This window comes from Aythya ferina, assembly GCF_964211825.1.
Source record: "Aythya ferina genome assembly, chromosome: 13".
Taxonomy (NCBI): Eukaryota; Metazoa; Chordata; class Aves; order Anseriformes; family Anatidae; genus Aythya; species Aythya ferina.
The window spans coordinates 16,768,381-16,787,724 of NC_140311.1; the positions used below are offsets into that span (position 1 = coordinate 16,768,381).

At 36.9% G+C, this 19,344-nt stretch overlaps 1 protein-coding gene across 1 annotated transcript in view; it reads right to left on the minus strand.

The window, feature by feature from the left end:
- Positions 1-1,148: 1,148 nt before the first annotated feature.
- ABCB7 (ATP binding cassette subfamily B member 7) overlaps positions 1,149-19,344 on the minus strand; it is a 42,772-nt gene continuing 24,576 nt past the window's right edge. Inside the window, exons 6-16 of the mRNA XM_084534440.1 lie at positions 18,833-19,101; positions 17,547-17,635; positions 17,377-17,464; positions 16,267-16,441; positions 15,026-15,183; positions 14,323-14,486; positions 14,032-14,161; positions 13,417-13,588; positions 9,597-9,700; positions 7,884-7,991; positions 1,149-5,170 (exon numbers count right to left, since the gene is read on the minus strand). Of these exons, the coding sequence (XP_084390566.1) occupies positions 4,952-5,170; positions 7,884-7,991; positions 9,597-9,700; positions 13,417-13,588; positions 14,032-14,161; positions 14,323-14,486; positions 15,026-15,183; positions 16,267-16,441; positions 17,377-17,464; positions 17,547-17,635; positions 18,833-19,101 (1,676 nt within the window). The 3' untranslated portion in view covers positions 1,149-4,951. The remainder of the gene's footprint in view (positions 5,171-7,883; positions 7,992-9,596; positions 9,701-13,416; positions 13,589-14,031; positions 14,162-14,322; positions 14,487-15,025; positions 15,184-16,266; positions 16,442-17,376; positions 17,465-17,546; positions 17,636-18,832; positions 19,102-19,344) is intronic.

The following is a 19,344-nucleotide window of genomic DNA, read 5'->3' on the forward strand; positions in this document are numbered from 1 at the left end:
TTGAGGAACCAAAACACACGTCACAGGAAGCGTTTTACTGGGAAACAGTGGATAATCGATAGAATATTAAATTGTCACTTCTGCAACCATTGTGGGAACACAGATGGGATGTTAAATGAGCATGGTAACCTCAAAATGATTCCTAATTTATGTGAAGATTGGAAAATGCTAGATTTGTAATTACTGTTTTCCTTGATGCACACATGCAACTCAAATTAGCACGAATAGAAGTTATATGTATACATGAATTAAAAACACACTCCCATTATAGCTCTTCCTCCTCAAAAATTAATGACTTTTTTGTCAGTAAGCATTTATAGAATATTCCTGCACAGTACCACTAAAGATTTAAAGAAAAGCAAATGAACCTTTAGAAACAACAGCTGGAAGTTCATCCAGTCATCCTTGAAAACAGCAGCTTGCTCCTGGATCTCACGTCCTTCATTCCAGACACGCAGCGCACTTTGTGAGACCATGCAGTGCTCGGTGACCGGAGCTTTGAAACAGAACGACAGCAGGACCAGCAGCTATTGCAGCTCAGATCAACATGGTGCACAGTACATAAGAACCATCAAAACCACATGTAAATAAAAACCATATCTTGCCTTCTCATTTGATAAGGCGAAACTCGTGTTACAGCTGCACAAAATGATCTTCAGTCATTAACTAGACCCAGTGTCACATCAAGAGAAGGTTCAAGCAAATTCTTCAAACAGATCTACTTCTATTGTTCTCAGGTTCGGTGCTAAAGAGGTAAACCAGTTCACATTTATAAAAATACAGCATTTTCAAGTAAGAAACAGTCAAGCTTTTTAACAACAGATTTTCGTTCTCATCAGCATGATGCGTCTAACGTGAGTGCTCTTCATATGGCTTTGCAGCTCAGTACACTGAAATTTAAAGAGACAGAATTTGATGGGAAGAGAATCTGTGTGCACTACACAAACTTACCTTTCTAATTGATCATCTGGAATTTGGTTGCCTTATGCTAACCCACAGCCCTGTAATTTGTTAGGGATTTCAGTGTCATTCCCAAACATTGCAAACAATTGCTTTTGCTAGAAAAGTCAATTCAGAGCTCCCCTTGCTAGGTGGAGAAGCCATACTCCCTTAGCTGTTATTAAAATCATTTTAACAGGACACCCGTATCTATTCACAAAGATAAATCCTTTATTTAGTAATAATTATCTGTACACAGATGAACAAGAGGAGTCAGGGTAAGAAGTCTTCCATCAAGCTGTTTACACAATATGATCTTAAGCTATCTCTTGTTGTTCTTGAACATTATCAGCTTACTGTACAATGTATATTTTACATTTCCATTCTGAAAAGAAGTTTGCACATAATTTAAAACCTTAATTTTAAGAGATTTAGGTAACTACTAATCTATATAACAGCACTGCTGAGAATAAACTGAGGGGTCATCTGCAAGTAACAAGTTATAAACTTCCGTTTGTAACAACCAAAACACCATCAACCTCTCCACCAACTAAGCAGTTTGCTAACCTAGAGGTTACGATAGGCAAAACGTGTTGTTTCCTATGCTTAAAAGATCTTGCATAGGAATTAAAACTAAGTTCTCTAAGGTTACAGTTGACTATATACTGCAAGAAGCGGCCACGTTTTTATGTCTATTTTTCACAAATACATCTCCTTTATAAATAAAACAGAAAAAAAGTGAATGGCTTTTTCCACTCTAAAAACGCGAACAGGTTTTATAATGGTACTAGATGGTTTGACTTTTGAAAATTGACCAGCTAAAAGTCCAGGGAAATTTCCAGAATATGAAAAGCTGTTGTTTAGAATAAGTGGTGTTCCAGACTACAGAGAAGCAGAATTACTAAAATTCACTGAGGTTATTAGAATGAGTTCAAAATATAGCATTTTCCTCTAAAATTGTAAGGCTTTATAAAGAGATGCCATACATACCATCTTAAGACTTGATGTACTACAGTGACCAAGCCCTCAAAGACATGACTCTCCCATCATTGTGTTTTAAATGTCTGCTGAAAATGGTGACCTTTTGGAGTCACAGTACATAAAAACCCCAAAACAAACAACAAAAAGTCTGAGACAAAAAAAGTTTTACCTTCTAGCAGACACAAGAATCACCAAGCATTGCTACTACTTCTCCAAGATGCCTGCTCACAAGCTAAACACATCGCTCAGTATTTTATCACTGCAGCCATTCAACAGAATTGTGTGAGGCTGCTGACAGCAGAGGAGCCTCATTTGCTTATTTACAACTCTTCAGCTATGCATTGCCTTGTTCTGCTTTTACAGGAAGCGTTTCACCATTTAAATCACACAGGTAACTGGGGGAACTTTTGCTATCATTAACCTTTTTTGGTTTTCCATTTCTTGTGTGCCGCTGCTAAATTTTTAATGGGAAAATGTATTTTTGTAACCTGTGCCTAAGAAGCAGATGGACAAGCACAAAAACCATTCACTCAGATAAAGCAACAAAGCAGCCAGTGTTTATCTAGAAGCTCCACAACACAGCAAGTTATTAGACATCTCCAAAACCTCACCTTAACTCTTTAAAACAAATACTCTGTGTGACTACCCTCCTTTTTTTTTTTTTTTTTTAGGAAATGTCTTTGTGAAAGATTAATAGCAGTCATCCAGTTTGCTCACAGCTTCAGCATGTGGGTTGGCACCAAAAATGATGGCAGAGACAGGTAATGGCCTTACAGCTACACCAAACCTTCTACAGGTTTAAACTTTGACCACTTCTCGTATTTACCATCTGAAAACAGTCTTTGACCCAAACCTGTAATACTCAAGACTCTTGGGGCATTTGCAGAATCCATCCGCAGTGAATAAAGACATCAGCTTTGTATAATCATTTGTTAACCTGAAAACTTACCTTCACAATCAAGCGTGGCATTAAAATGACTTTTGGGTTCAGACTGTTTAGAAGATAATGCTAGCTTCTGCATCAACTTCAGACAATTAGTAGGATGTCTAAGCCCTGCAATATGGGAAATTGTTCATCAAGAAAAAAAAACAAAACTTTTTCTCTATTTTTCAGACTTGTGACATTTCTAAAGCTTGTGCCAAAGGGGAAAAATAATGTTCTTAATTGAAATACTACTTACAGCCTTTCTACATTATCCACTGTATGAAGCAGCAGTAAAAATATTTAATTCCAAAGACTAGCTCTTGAGGTGTGGAGGGAGATCAGAGAGAGACGACATGTTTTCTTTGTGCGTGTGTTTTTTTTATTCTATTTTTATTTTTTATTAGCTGCAATATAGGAAAGGGAGACATCTCAACACTTGCATCAACCTTTTGCTAACTGTTTCTGGCAGTTCAGAGATAACTGCACCTTTATAATCAACAATACTGCTGTTAGAAACTAAAAAAGAATTAATTAGTAAAAAGAAAAGGAAGATTGTAAGCTAAAGGAATTCTGAACTGTCACTACATTAGCAAGGCTTGTGGACTCAGAGGATGAAAATAGAAGTCCTTGCATTTGATACAATTTTCAAGTAATTTTTAACTGGGGATTAATTACAATGGTGGGGGGAAAAACCTGTCATAGAGAGAAAATGAGTGACTAGCAAAAAATATAAAGGTTTTAGTTCCTTTACTTTACTGTTCCTATATTTTATTGCAGAGAAGAGTATAACAAAAGAACAAATGCTATTTAGAAATAAGTTTCCAGAAGCACCAAATTCAGTGCTTTGCTAGTGCCCAATCTAAGAAATTTTGCACCTGATTTACTAGTGTAATTATAGGGGTGTAATTATACTGGTATAATTTCCCAGAAAAAAAAAAAAAAACAAAAAACCAAAACAGTTGCTTGTCAACATCCAAGATTTTTTATTTTTATTTTTTAATTCCAAAATGGGGAATTATACCAGAGTAACTAGTGATAAATAGATATGGTAAATCTCCTTGAAGAGATAAGGCCTAAAAAAATACAATCCCATTGTGTCTTGCAAATCACAAAGATTGAGGTTTCTGGGCACTGAAGACATTTTGACTATTGAAATCCGGAGATTCTTGCAGCTGCACTTTCAATATTATCCAGGTCATTTTCTCACACATTAATGACATAATAGAAATTCATGGAAGTTTTTATTGAATCTTAATTGCTCCCTAAGACCATCACTGAAACAGAAAGAAGTGACTGCATTCTGCTTTGACTACTATAACAGATGTTGAAGATAAGGAATCCTGAACTTGGACTTTTTTAAATTAAGGAAAAGCTTCAGATTCTTAGTATATGCATGCAATGTTTCGTATGTTTTCTGTAAATTTTCTGTAAAGTTGTACCAAATTTTTTCAATTCCAGGTTTTTGCCAGCTCTTAAAAATATCGTATGTTCTTTTTAAAAGAATACCAATACATTTCCAGATAGTCTGTTATGAGAGGTGTTTTGTAAGAGCGAGGTGGATTATTCCAATACTTAGCTTACTACTAGATATTTTGTTGAAGCTTTTCTTCACATAGAAGAAAATTTTAAACCAGAACACCACTCCAGAATTTAAATTGCATCTTCCTCACTAGCAACTGAGCTCAAATTAGCCTAATTACAATTAAAACATGACATTTATCAATCAATAATGATGAGAAAATCTAAATCAAGGACAAGTCTGTTTACAATTTAATAATCCATCTCAAAGCAACTACCAAGAGAATTTACCAATGCCTAAAAATTGCCATAAAGTACACTCTTACTTGAGAAGTAAGTTTAAAGTTTTTGAAAAAAAAACTCAGCTCTTGCAGATTGCCACTGAATACTGGAGATTTGCAAAGATGTAGAATTAAAACTCCTTTGGTTGAAATTATGTCCCTCTGAGAAACTGTAAAACTGCAAAACTGCAAGACCCAGGAAGTTTCTGAATGTTGACTTAAAAAAAAAAAAAAAAAAACAAGAGCTGTGCTTCACTGTAACCTTGTGTGTATTGGAACCTGCTATGAGATTAATCCAGGATCATACTTAGCACGAACAGTTTCCACAGCCTTTCACACTATTGATAATTTCTTCTTGTAGCTTCTTCCTTTCCTCCTCTTTGGACAGCTGATTACTTTTCTCTCCCCAGTTTGGATCATTATGACTATTCAGTACTTTGCTGCTCTGCGTGTGCCACATTTCATAATAGAGATTGCTAGGACTTGCAAGAAGTTCTGCATGTCTACCACGTTCCACAACTTTACCCTGTAAAAGAAGGGAAGTTTAGTCAGTAAGCAGTATCACCAGAGCTTTAGGAATATAAATGCTGCCAACACATGGGGCAAAATTTCACAGTATGGATTACAACAATTCTTAGTTAGGAGAAGCTTGGGACAGCAATGGAAAGCTGAATATGTTGTGCACTGAATTGCATGTTATGTTGCAAAACAAGGAGCTGTATTCTTCTAAAACATAAGTAAACAAGAGCATAGATGCCTTGTGTCCACCTGGATAAAATTTAAAGCTCATCAACATGGAAAAGTTTACTACCTAAACTGGAAGTGCTATTTAAAATAAACACAGAACCCTAAGAGGAGCAACGTGCTAAATTGCTACCACAAAAGTCACATGAATATACCAAACCAGACACATATTTGCCTCTGCTTGGTAAGAAATATACTTAAGCTACATTGAGAAGCTAAAAGAGCACGCAAAGAGGGATTTGTACTAGATAAAGAAAATGCATTTAAAATAAAATCCTAAAAACAGCTAATGTAAATTGTGCTTCTAGATGGGTGCTCGGTGACTTCTATCATTGTTCATCATGAAAACTGAGCCAGCAGTTAGTTCACCTGTGCTCTTTGTTTTGAAGGGCAAAGCTGCTTTATTGACTATCATGGTGGAAATGGGAAGGAAGAGTTGGGGAGGAGAACTCAAATCCTACAGACAGTGAAACAGCACTACTGTTCAAAAAACCTGACTCACTCATCTTTTTAATTTGAGAGATACATTTGCATTTGCTGACTTCAAATTAAAATAATGTATTCGTTCTCCAGCTATTCTTTCTTTTGGGAAAAGACAGCTACATGGATTTTGTATTAGTTCCAAATTCTGATTTACAATTAAATCTACCTCCTTGTGACAGCTGCTGATGAACATGCTGGGAAACAAAATTGGGTCTTGTCACTTTTATTACTAGTCGTGCTGGTGGAATATGAACAAATATACACTTGACCAACATTAACTGCAGAATTTATTTAAAAACTAAGTGGTTAATTTGGAGAGTTCACTGTAGTGGAGACTAAGCTTTTGACTGATGACTTTTTTTTTTTAATAGCTCTTGAACAATCACCAGAAATTTAACTTCTCTGTTCAGCTTTATTAATGATATTGATCTTAATGCTGCAGTGTTTGTTTACATAAGAATTATTCAGATTTTATCTAGGCTGAAAAGATGCTGAAATTGTGCCATATTTCCACTGCTAAGCAAAAAGAGCCACAATCATCTGGTCACCTCATTTAGCTGGTTGCTAACACAGCACTCATCAGTCAAGCTGGGATAAGAGGCAACTTTCTGCTAAGCAAACGTCAAGGATACCTCGCAAAACAGTCATCTGCTAGGAAGTGCTGCACCGTGCTGCCTTACTGATCCACTTTCTCTCTTACACTAAAATCATTCATGAAAGTGAGCACCCTAGCTGTTTTACAGTTTTGGGTTGTGCTTTTATTTTCAATTCAAGTTACACTATAACACAAAACACACTTTTCGTAAGCTGTGAAAAACTTGCATCGAAACAAAAAAAAGTCACAGATTGCTTTATAACACGGTAAAAAACACTTGCAAGATGCTGTAACATGCAGTGACATAAAGGATACACCTTAGAAAATGATTTTTCAGCGATAGCCAAAAAAAAACAAGTAGAACAAAAGCAAATGAAAAAGAGCTGCAAAGTGAATGTTCTCCAGCACTTCAATTTGAGATTGATATGAAGCTGAAATTTGTACAGCGAAGGCAATCAGGAATGTCATTGTTTCATAAGATATTATAATTTTCTGTGAAATCATTTTCCATACTGCAAGAATAATTTCTTTTAGATATGCACATTTTTGGTCACTAGATACACCTAAGGTCACAAGTATACACAGAGTACCTGAAATAAATGAACGCAGAGTTAAATTTGACATCTCTTATCAGTAGAGTAGAACACTTCATTTTCAGCATAAGCAAACAGGAAGAGTAACTATGAAGTTACAATAAGGATACTTGTTTTAAATCTACACCCAGTTATGGGTAACAGAAGAAAACAGACTTAGGACAAACTGAATATGAGGGCAGAATTGTGATATTAGTAAAACATACATTATAAACTTTTCTCTTTTCTTAGAAGGGAAGTATACAGGAAGGGAGTAATTGCAAATTTTCTACAGGTACAAAGAAAACGGTGTTGAGACTTATAACTATGAGATTGAACAGTCCTACAACAGTTTTATCTGCATGGAAACAGAATATGCTGGACTCTCTCATCATTGAAAGAAAAAACTATGGATGTTTTTGAAAAACAGACACTCAATGAGTAATGAGAATGAAGCATAAACTGGAGGAACACATTACAAAGCCAAGCTGACAGGAACATGTAGTAAATCAGATTAGAAACATGCAATGTTCTGCCAGTCCCAGAGCAACAAGCAAAATTTGTCATAATCCTTATAAACACCTGTAATTAAATGTACTATTCAAATGAAGCAAAAATACACACAACATACAAGAGTTGGACATGCAAGTTTCTACAACTGATAAACAGTTAGTTGCAAAGACCTACAGAAAGCAAAGCTTGGGCTGGGTTTTTCTAACATAGTTCATCTCTACAGGAAGAGCTTTTAGTAGCTTGGCAGGGGTGTTAATATTTCAGAATGGGCACAGACTCTAAAATGAACACAGATAATGTAGAAGCTACGCTTCACAGGGCGATCGCCTCACCTGATCCAGCACAATGATTTCATCTGCATCAACTACTGTCGACAACCTGTGGGCAATGAAAACTGATGTTCGGTGTTTCACCATGTCCCTCATAGCACTGAGAATATTCTGTAAGATTAAAACACAGACATGCTCTTAAACACTTCTAGGTCGTATGGAAGAAATAAAAGGCTGTCTGGAGATATGCAAATTATTGGAAATGAGTGTTGAGAAATCTCTCTCATACTGCTATACTTTCACAATAAGAAACAGATACGTCTACAAGAAACAGAAGCAGCCCAAGCATGAAATACGAGGGCTTTGAAAGTCCTCAAACAGGGGAGCAGGATGGAAAATAAAGCTTTCATTCATAGAAAAATGCAGATATCCCAAGGGATGAAGTGTTACTTGATTTCAGGAAAAACCTCCACCTGTGTAGCCACGTTACAAAAGCAAGATAAACAACAGTAAAGACAGAAGATAAAAATGATTTTCCAATCAATGAAAGCTAAAGAAAAAAAACTCTCAATACCATGCCAACATGGAACACAAAGTTAAGCAATCCTGGGATTGATCCATCTGCTGCTTCCTTTGTGAGCACTTTGCCACTTTCCCAAACTGTACTCAGTTGCAAGCAGCAAAAATTGGGAGTTGGTGCCCTTACTACAGTAACTGAAGTGCCCACTTCATTTTCCTGCAAAATGCTTGTCTTTGTCAGAAAACATTCCAATTACCTGACAGACTTTTGTGGAAATGTTTCATTTTCATTTGCTGTCTTTAAAGTGCAAAAAAGTGTGAAGCTTTCTGCTTTGTTTATGATTCTTGCCATAAACACAGCAAAATGAAAGAGAGAAAGAATCAAGAAGCATTCTGCAGAATAGTGCGTGTGTTATGAACGTTTCTGGTCCAATGAGGAAGCTGTACTATATTTGAATGAGGTACTATATAGGTGTACTGTTTGTACTCTGATTTCTTTATACCTGGAAAATGAAAGCAATTTAGTGATTACAGGTCAATAAATTCACTCAATAATCTGCATAAGTGAACATAAACACAGCTCCAGCTCTCGTTTTTGATGACATTAGTTTGTGAAATTACTGCTGGTGCTGAGAGTTTTGTGTTTAAGCAAAGACATAGTTATGAAGCCTGATGCAGTTACTGTGGTAGTGTCATGACATCTATGTCACAACACTCTGATGTTTCGGAGCCCTTCCTGTGAAATGAATACAAATTAATACCAGCACTGCAGGTTACGCCCACCTGATTTGCATCTCAGAAAGATACTGCACGATGAACGGGAGTTTTTCTGCTCTGCGTTATCTCACAGTTATTTAATACATTTTAAATGAATGCTAGATGTTATCTAAACATACTTTAAAGTGGACTGGAAAGCTTCACTCCCCTGGCCACATCAAGAATTTACAATGGTATCAGAGAAGAACATTGTATGGCAAACAGAACATCCAGAGCATAAAACAGAAGATACACCCAGAGACAGAGCTGCTGTTCTTCACCATGTCTCAAGGTGGACAGAGACATCTCTGGTCTGGCCTTTAGAAAAAGAAATTAACCATAGGATCTCTTAACAATCCCAGCAAAACATACAATAGCCATCTGGCAAAAATAACAGAATTGTTTCCAGGAGGAAAAAATAAAATAAAAACACAAGGAAAAAGCATCATAACCAGACATCATTACACCACTTAAGTTTTATATTTCTTTATCTCAATTTACCTCTTCCGTAATCGAATCTAAAGAAGATGTGGCTTCATCATAGAGAAAAATAAGTGGCTCCTTTAACATTGCTCTAGCAATTGCAACTCTTTGCTTTTCTCCTCCTAAATAGAGAGGGGTGAGGGAAGGAAGAGGAAAAAAAACGAAGTTACAATCATGACCTCCAGAATATTCTAAATTTAGCAGCGGACAAGACTTTTGTTTTGTTTATAATTTTTTCTTAATAAAGATCAAGTTCCTGCTCCTTGGTAAATCCAAAGTGATTCAAGATTGATTAGTTTTTTAGAAAGGGACGGAAAACTGTTTCATACCCGCTACAAGGCAAGAGCCTCATTCACATAGCCGAGGATGACAATATACAGTAACTTACCCCACATGACTCCAACTATGAACTCATTTGCCTGCTCTAAGCTATGCCCTGTGCAGTAACTGAACACACGTAAGTCCTCTGTCCCTGCCTGCTGTATTCTACTTCATGCACCTTGCATGTGTTTTTTCTTTCACATCTCTCCTTGAAGTTCATTTTACTTTTCATTCCTCTCTGGCCCAGATTAAAAGTGTCCATACCTAACAGCTTTAACAAACAGATTTCATTTATGAATACAATGAATACAGCACTGAAAACCACCTTCCTTATGCAATGTACTGCCTGTTGGTTTTTGAGGTAAGCAAGTTTCAGACTAGTTTCTTTCCTTCACAATTCTTACAGACACTTACCCAAGAATAACTCAGGACAACTTTAACAGACAGGAAAACAGGTGCATTTCAGAAGTTAAAATCTGATAAACATTTGGTATGCAATACAAACATTTCACATTCATGCACTTGTCCCCTCTTGTTTCATTCAAGACTGTGAAACATTCCATTTAACATCATTACATTCCTGTTAATGTTCCACACCTATCAGGAGAGAACATGCTTTAATAAACCATTTAAAAGGCTGATAATAATCACGCAGCTCAAGTTTTAAACTGTCTTTGGCAGAACTCAGCAGCAATTAGAATTGCACAATTTACTCAGTCGATTTTAATATGCTCTCTCCTTCAAAGCATGTTCAAAACTCACAGCTTGTCAATATCCATGTTTGAAAGACATACAATGATAAAATCCAAGGTCTTTCCTTACATCTGTAGCATACGGACTTGTTACGTGTTCTTCCCCATTCACACTCAGGACTGCAGCATTTTAATTGTTTTGTTCACAAAGTCAGGGCTCGAGGTTGTTGTGGCTCTGTCTATTACACATCTATTATAAAAAAAACACTGCAACACATTCTACTTGAAAAAGCCCAAACTACTACTTCAAGGTAAACCACAAGACGTTCCAAACCTATTGCTGGCCAAATTCTTTCTAGAAATCACTACTTTTGGGAGACGGACACCACGAGAGAAACCTTTCATCATTATCATTGCCCTCTGCAGTGCAGTCTGTCCCTATTTTATCTTCCACTCACTCACCCAGGTTTGTGCTTCACATTTTGTTCTCCTTCTAACGTTCCTCTCTGCATTTCCCTTTCACAAATGCCCGTGCTTCCTCCTGCACGTACATTCTGGGTACAGAACATAACCCCTGATCCTGTTTGAAAGAGTCCAGGATTTCAGCAGCTGCATAGTAAGAAAAACCACACAGCTTGCTGTCTTGCCACAGGCAGCGTCTGCCTGAATGTGCTGCATTCCTGGACTCCCACCAGTCCAACACTCTCCAAAGGTCCAGTGTTGTCTCCAAACAACCTCAGTACTTTCACAGAATCATCTAGGTTGGAAGAGACCTCCAAGATCACCAAGTCCAACCTCTGACCTAACACTAACCAGTCCTCCACTAAACCACATCACTAAGCTCTAGTGATCTAGTCATCTAAATGTCTTTTGAAGACCTCCAGGGATGGTGACTCCACCACTTCCCTGGGCAGCCCATCTCAATGCCTCACAACCCTTTCGGTAAAGAAGTTTCTCCTAACATCCAACCTAAAACTTTGACATTTCCCAACTCATTGGGACAGACCCATCTCCCCTGTAGGGCCATACCTCATTCCCAACAGAACAGACTCTGCCCTCCACTGCTCCATCCTACATGGAGATAAAAACAGTTGACCCATTCTTCAGCCTACTGACCAGCAGAGTCTTGTACATGGAGACAGGGTGGAAGAAAACAAACCAGCTTTGCCACGCAGGCTTACAAGCTCGCTATAAACAAGGCCTTGTATTGAGGAGGAGTTATTTAGAAAGCCATGTCCTACATGCCACCACAGTGATAGGGGGTCTCCCCAGGCAGTACATGCTGAAGTCTCTTCATTGCTACTCTCTGCACACAGTTCAGCACTTATCAAAATCCTTCCAAACATTCTAATTGAGCTCCCATTTATCTTAACAACTTTAAGTTTGTTGTATTAAAAAAATAAACAAGTGAAAAATTGCCCCAGCACTACTCACATTGGCCAGCAATTATAAGCAAAAACATACAGTGCTTTGCTTTCTCAAAACGAGGCAACAGGAGGTGGCTTTAATGAAGTTCGCAACTGCATCTTATACTTCCCATAATACCCACCAAGGAGGGGAAACAAAACCCATCAGTGAATTCAATGGGGAAGCCTCACAAAAATGATTATCCCATTTTATCTTGCATCATTTATCTATTAAAAACTTTAAGAGCCATACGAGGATAAAGACTTACTGATGATGATAATAAATAACAACAATGTCAGGTAATAATGGCATAATAATAATCACATACCCTTCAACATAAACAATTTTGATTTTGTTTTATTCTATGTGCATTTCCTGTTACATTTGTGTGATGGACATCGTTACTGGCTTTCTCTCAAAGCAGCTACAACTTAAGAAATTTGAACTGAAAGCATTTTATTGGAATCTTGCTGCTACCTAGAAGAGTTATACTTCAACTCCATACATTTATAATCCTATGTCCTACAATAAAAAACAGAAGAACAGGGGATGTGATTTAGACATTCCCCAGCTTCCATGTGATCCCTCATCTTAGATTATCATTCCCTTAACTCTGCCACAGGAAGAACGTTTGCTTTCCTGCATCATCTTCCCTAAAAAAAAAAAAAAACAACGGGTATGTAATTGTAATATTACAGATGCCTGGAGAGAAGAAGTAAACTGAAATTGTGTAAGAGCAGCCAAAGCACAGCTAGCATGCCTAGCAAAACCTGCCTAATGCTGTGATGCTGCTTTCTTGGGTAGGCCAGTTACACCACTTTACACGGTACATACCCAACTATGGAGGAATGCTGACAGCCTACACTTCAGCACCAAGGCGGTGTTACATAAATCCATGGCTTACAAATACATAGACACCATTTTTGCATTGTTTCTTAAAAATAGTAAGATATAATTGCCCTTTTGTTATGAATAAGCTCTAAAACAACTATGCTGCAACAGCAGTATATCCCACAGCATTACTTACTATCAACTGCAAAGATAAGTATCTCGCTGTCAGCTGCTATGAGTTTAGATTTAAAAACTCAAATTTGGAAGGTCTCCTACATGCCAAGCACACAAAGCTCCCAATTCTATTCACACACATTCCACTACCCAAACACATTACAGGAAAAATCATTTTTATTTAGATACATCTACATGCTTAGATATTAATTTAAAACTATCTCCTGAAAACGCATTCCCTCAAGTATCTTTAAGACTACAGTTGTCCAAACTTTGGATTTTTGTATCAATACTTAGCCCTGCATTTATATTATAATGTAAATGAGCTAAAAGCAAGCCTGAGGAATAAATTATGCATTGAACTTGGAGGTAGCAGAAGGGGTACAAATGAGCATGTGTACTTAAGGACCTACCTGAGAGCTTGAGGCCTCGTTCACCAACTTGGGTGTTGTAACCATTAGGCATTCGAAGAATAGCATCATGGATTCCTGCCAACTTTGCCACAGCGTACACCTCTTCTGGTGTTGCGCTAATATTACCATACAGCAGGTTGTAATAGATGGTGTTATGGAACAGAACAGCATCCTGCATTCATGGAAAGAGCATTTGAAACAAGAAACTGAACAAAAAACCTGTCCCTAGTCCACAAAAGAAATAAATACAGAGTAGTTTGCATTCTTCCACAAAGCCCAAAGGTAAAAGCATTAGAGGAAATTTCATTTCCCCAAAATGGGCACATTTCATTGTGTCTTAAGTATATCATGCATACTTTCACCACTCTGCTAACTCATCATAGGTGGTAATCAAGTATAGAAGCACATCAGTTCATGACAATCTGTGCCCAGCTTTAAGAGGCTTAAACACGTTTGAGAAATTGGGTCCGTGTAACGACACACACAAAAACTTCGTAATATTTCCAGAAAAAAAAAGGAGTGACTTTCAAAGGAAATAGGCACCACCACTGAATTCAGACATTCTGAGAGTTACCATTACTGCAGATTATGTGGGGAGAATGAAACATGTTATACCTGAGGTACAACTCCTATTGCCTTTCTCAGACTTTCCAAACTGACATCCTGTATGTTCTGGCCAGCAACATAAATGTTTCCTTTCTGAGGTTCATAGAAACGAAACAATAACCTCACAATTGTGCTTTTCCTGAAATTGAAAAGGATTGAAGCTAGTGTTACATTCCTGGTTCATCTTTTACTATCTCCAAACAGTGATGTCACAAACAAGAATAATAATCAAAACAAGAACAAACATCTAAAAAACGCCAATCAATGATGCAGAATTTTGGATTTAGTCCATTTACCCACCCTGACCCACTACCTCCTACAATGGCCACTTTCTTTCCTGCAGGGACTTCAAAAGACACGCCAGCAAGGACTTTCTGCCCCTCAAGGTATTCAAAATGCACATTATCAAAGGCGATGGCAGCAGTCTGTGGTGTGATCTGCAGGGGTGGAGCCAGTTCTTTGTCCTATTAAAAGAAGAGTGCCACTTTACATGCTGCCCAGAAAGTAACTCAAGCAGTTCAACAAGCTAAACAGTCCATTTCCTAGCTCAGAAAACGGCAAATAGACACTCTAGCTTGGATATGTTGAAAATAATTATAATCAGCCACACAAGTAATATTGGGTTGTTCCTCCTTCTCCTCAAAGAAGGTAAAAATTTCTGTTGTAAACACTCTGCTTCACAACTTCTTCTGCAGTAATAAATTCTGCATCATTAATTACAAATAAAAGCACAATGCATTGATACTTAAATAAAAAAAAATCTCCATACAAACACAGCTTCCATGAAGCAACTTTCGCTGTCACTAAAAGGTTCTGCAAGAAAAAAAAGCAGCTGCTATTGCACTAATTGCACCTAAAGAAGATGCAGCACAACATCCTTCTACAACATCTTTCTTGAACAGAAACTACACCTGGAAGGTAAACATGGTGAAGTAATAGCACTGCTAGGGAACACCTCTATTAAGTAACACCATGCTTTGAAGGAAAATAAGCTACTACTTACTTTGATTTTGGTATCTACACTGAGAAGCGTGAACAGTGTATTCATATCTATAAGTGCTTGTCTTGTCTCTCTGTATACTGTTCCCAGGAAGTTCAGGGGAAGAGACAGTTGGAACAGCAATCCATTCACCATTACGAGATCTCCAACAGACAGGCTGCCTTAAGACAGGAGAGATGAGAGAGAATAAAGAGGCTTGAAGGCTGTCTTGTTAGGAAGCAACAAAATAGCTTTTAAAAATAACCTAGTTTCTCATATCACATTCCTAAAACCAGATGTCTAAATAGTCAACATATACATTCCTACTGGATCAGATTTTATATAGGCAAGCATCTGAAAAAAGTGTCAATGTTGGTGTGAATTTCACCAGAAAAGCTAAAATAGCACCTGGAAAGTAAGACCAGCAGCATTTCAGGAAATTCACAAAAAAAATATCAGATTATGAAGTTGTAAATTCAATAGCGGGAAGCAGTCTTAAGTTAAAAGCACAAGGAGAGGAACTAATACGTGAAAGCAAGCAATCAGGAAACATGGTCATTTTGAAACTGAAGTAAAACTGCAGACAAAGCCAAACTATGGAATTTGATTGAGAAATCAAATGATCAAGAAATGATCAAGATCGTTGTTTTTACTCTAAAATCACATGGTCCTGTAGCTGAGCCTCATTCTGATAATGCAGTCATCTACAATATTTGAAGCTTGTACTGCATCCTCCTAAACAAGCAAGTTTTCCTCTATGCAGTGAGTTACACCAATATAGGTAGAAAAACTCTAGCACATAGAAACAAAGTCTTTTAATAAAGCACCTTCATTAATCTAACAATGTGAAGGTCACTGCTAACAAAATTACATTTCTGTATACACTGGGGAAAAAGTTCTGGTTCTTGCCAACATGGGAAGGAAGAAGGGTAAAATGAAAGGGCCCTTGTAGAAATTAAAAACTTTCCCCAAAGTAGTATTCTTACTCATAGAAGTTTCTTCCAAAATCTATCAACAGAAACTTGCCTAAGATGCATTTTCTTAGGAACTTTCTCTAACTGCTTAACTTTTAAAACGTCTTTAGCAAAATCGCACTAGTTATTGCAATATTTATCATGGAACTAATAATGCTCCAGGAAACTCCAATACTCTCAAGAAAACACAATTTTAAAATGAACTATCACATCAACCACAAGTTAATTAACACCTCTAGTATGGATTAAGGTAAAGGAGAATCAATTTTAGCTTATAGATAGATCAGTTACCTGCAACAATGCCCTGGCTAGCAAGCACCATGATGGCTGTTAAGCCAACGCTAAATATAGCGCTTTGTCCAAAGTTGAGGAGAGCTAAAGTCGAGGTAGTCTTCAGAGAAGCGTTTTCATATGTCTTCAAGAATCCATCATACCGTTGGGCCTCATATTTTTCATTATTGAAATACTACAATAGGCGCAAAAATAATAAATGAGACATTCTCAATCATACCAGACCACGTATCTCACTAATTACAAAATTCAGCATAAGCATACCACATGCACAGACACCCCCTGCCCCCCTGCCACAATTCTGACAATACAATGAAAGGAAGATAAAAGATTTGTGTATGAAACCTTTATGAACTAAGGTCACTCTACAAATAAGAATATCCAGCACACCCCACATTGGGAAAGGAGACAATACAGAGGTCCCTGCCATCCTCATATTTTACTAACACTGTCTCTCAGAGAGCTTCTACACAATTAATATCCAAGCCAAATACCAGCTGCTACTAAAAAGAAAAGTTTCTGTTCTCCAGGTAGTATCATCATTGCTACTGCAATGATGGCAAAGTCTCAAGAACAGTAGTTCTCATACTACTTCTTCTTTCCAGTTCTACTCTCCAATTAATAGAAGCATAATATCAACATGAGCATGCTCAGTTTCTAAACTGCACAGGAACTGTTTCGAGCAGCAGCAGAAAACTCAATAGAGACCTGGTCTTTCATGCAAAAATTGCAATAGAGTGCTACAAGAAGTAACAGGTGAAGCAAACAGTACGCACAGTCATTTGAGAAGACTGTATACTGCAGGCTGACATTCAGAAGAAAATTTTTGGAAACATGTACACAAGACTAAGTTTATGCTTTGCAGAAACTGATGGTCAAGAAAATTCAGTCATGAAAATCTTCTTGCTCTTCAGCAGCAAATAGTTTGTTGTTTTTTTTTTAAGCCCTGCTAACAACTTCTATGCTACTCTACCAGTATCACATAGCACTCTTCAAATGAATAATGATTTTTTTAAAATGTGCTAATGCTCCAAATATGTAGCCCTATAAAAATAATCTTATGACTCATTTTACTTAGGCTGACAGAAATAAAACAAAGATCTCTCTTACCTTCACAGTCTCATAATTTAGTAGCGAATCAATTGCAGCATTACCTGCATCATTATCTGCTTTGTTCATTTCTATTCGAAACTTAGTCCTGTAAAAGGAAGGCTTAATACAGTCAAAAGTTCAGGCTGAGCAGTACTAAGCACTCTGACAAATCTGAGGGGATGGCTTACCTCCACTGTGTAATTCCTATTGTGAATGCTGCATATGCTCCCAGCGTCCCCAGGGTTACTAATGCAAACTCCGCACCACATTTGTAGTACTAGAAGATAAAAATTACGATGACTCATTTTTTAAAGTTAAATGCTTGTAATTAATTTTGATTAATTTAGATTTTTTTTTTTTCCCACTGTCTCTCAAATTTTAATATCTCAGTCCCAGACACAGGAACTCTGAAGATCCCTCCCACAGTCCCTGCTCTGAACCACAGGTATAAACTCACAAGTAGCAAGGATAAGAGTATAGGTTAAAAAAAAGAGATAAGCAAGAGCTAATGTATAACATGATACTAGAAAGTTATTTTTGCCATTATAAAACATGAATGTTGTCAGTGTTTGCGCATGTAAGTATCTGTTTACAAGCTCTTTCGGTAGACTGATAGAAAGCTGAAGACAGCAGAAGAAATAAGTGGCCTTGAAAACAATTTATGAAGTGTTTTCTCTGTTTTGGAGTATAACAGGAGAGAAAAGCCACAGGAAAAAAAAAATCAGGCAGGTTGGCTGTTAGCCAGCTTAATTTGCAACTTCTAAAGGTTATATAAATTTAACCAAATATCATCAGTGTTTTTAACTTATTGTCACATTGAAGTGCTTCAAAAAGAAGAGAATAAACAAATCAAGATTCTTACTTCTAATTTAGTTTAAACTGTATAACCAACACCTAGATTTTAGCATACAAATATCCAAACACCCTGATTTAAAAGACAGTAGGTGTGATTTATAAGATGAGTTTAAAATTCACCTCATCAAGCTTGAAACCTGCAAAGAGAAGTCTGTTTTCCAGAAGATAGCTTTCAATTTTAAATTAGAGAAGAAAAGATCAGTATTCAGAAGGGAGCCAATAATCACTCCCCTCCCCTACTCTCGACACACCAGTATGTAACATTTCTGGACATTCACATCCTGCCTTCTCACTATGTGCCCAGATAGATTAGACACTTTTGTGCTCAGTTTATTTTCCCGATTTCATTTTTTCAACAATTCTTTAGAAGAACATTAAAAACTCTCCACATAAACATCATTGGCTAGAGGCAGGCATTGAGCGCACAAATAATTTCAGGTAAGGAGATTTAAACAACTAATATTTGAAAAGTATAAATTATTCTCCTTTACAGTCGCTTTTTACAACGTACGTAAATTCAATTCATTTTTCTTAACACTTTGCAGATTTTGGAAAAAGTAAATCAGTCTTTTAATACTAAAGACGACAATTCCAAGCCACAAACAGAGTGAACACTTACCAGAATTCCACTGACTAGTGCCACTTCAAACATGGTAGGTCCCAGATTAAATACTAGTGCACTAAGAACAAAGCTGATACCTCTCGTTCCTCTGTCAATGGTTTTTGACAGAGCTCCGGTTTGCCTACTTAGATGGAATGCTAAATCCAGGTTATGAAGATGTAGAAACACATTCTTTGCTATCCTTCTGATTGAATTTTGCGCTACTTTCCCAAATACTGCATTTCTAGCTTCATTAAACAATGCCGCCCCAGCTCTTGAGATGCCATCTAAAAAAGATGAAAAATTTACAAAGTGAAAATAATTATTTTTTACAAATTCCCTTCACGCCTGAGAAGATAATGTTAGACTCATTCTTTACATATTTTCAACATTCTTACTTCAAAGCTAATTTATATTTAATTGGTTAAAAATTTTATGCTACTTTTCATTTATAAAGCACTGCATGTGTATTTTTAATCAGTTTTATTTTCAGATGGATATAGCAAAGGGTAGGATTTATAATCAACGAT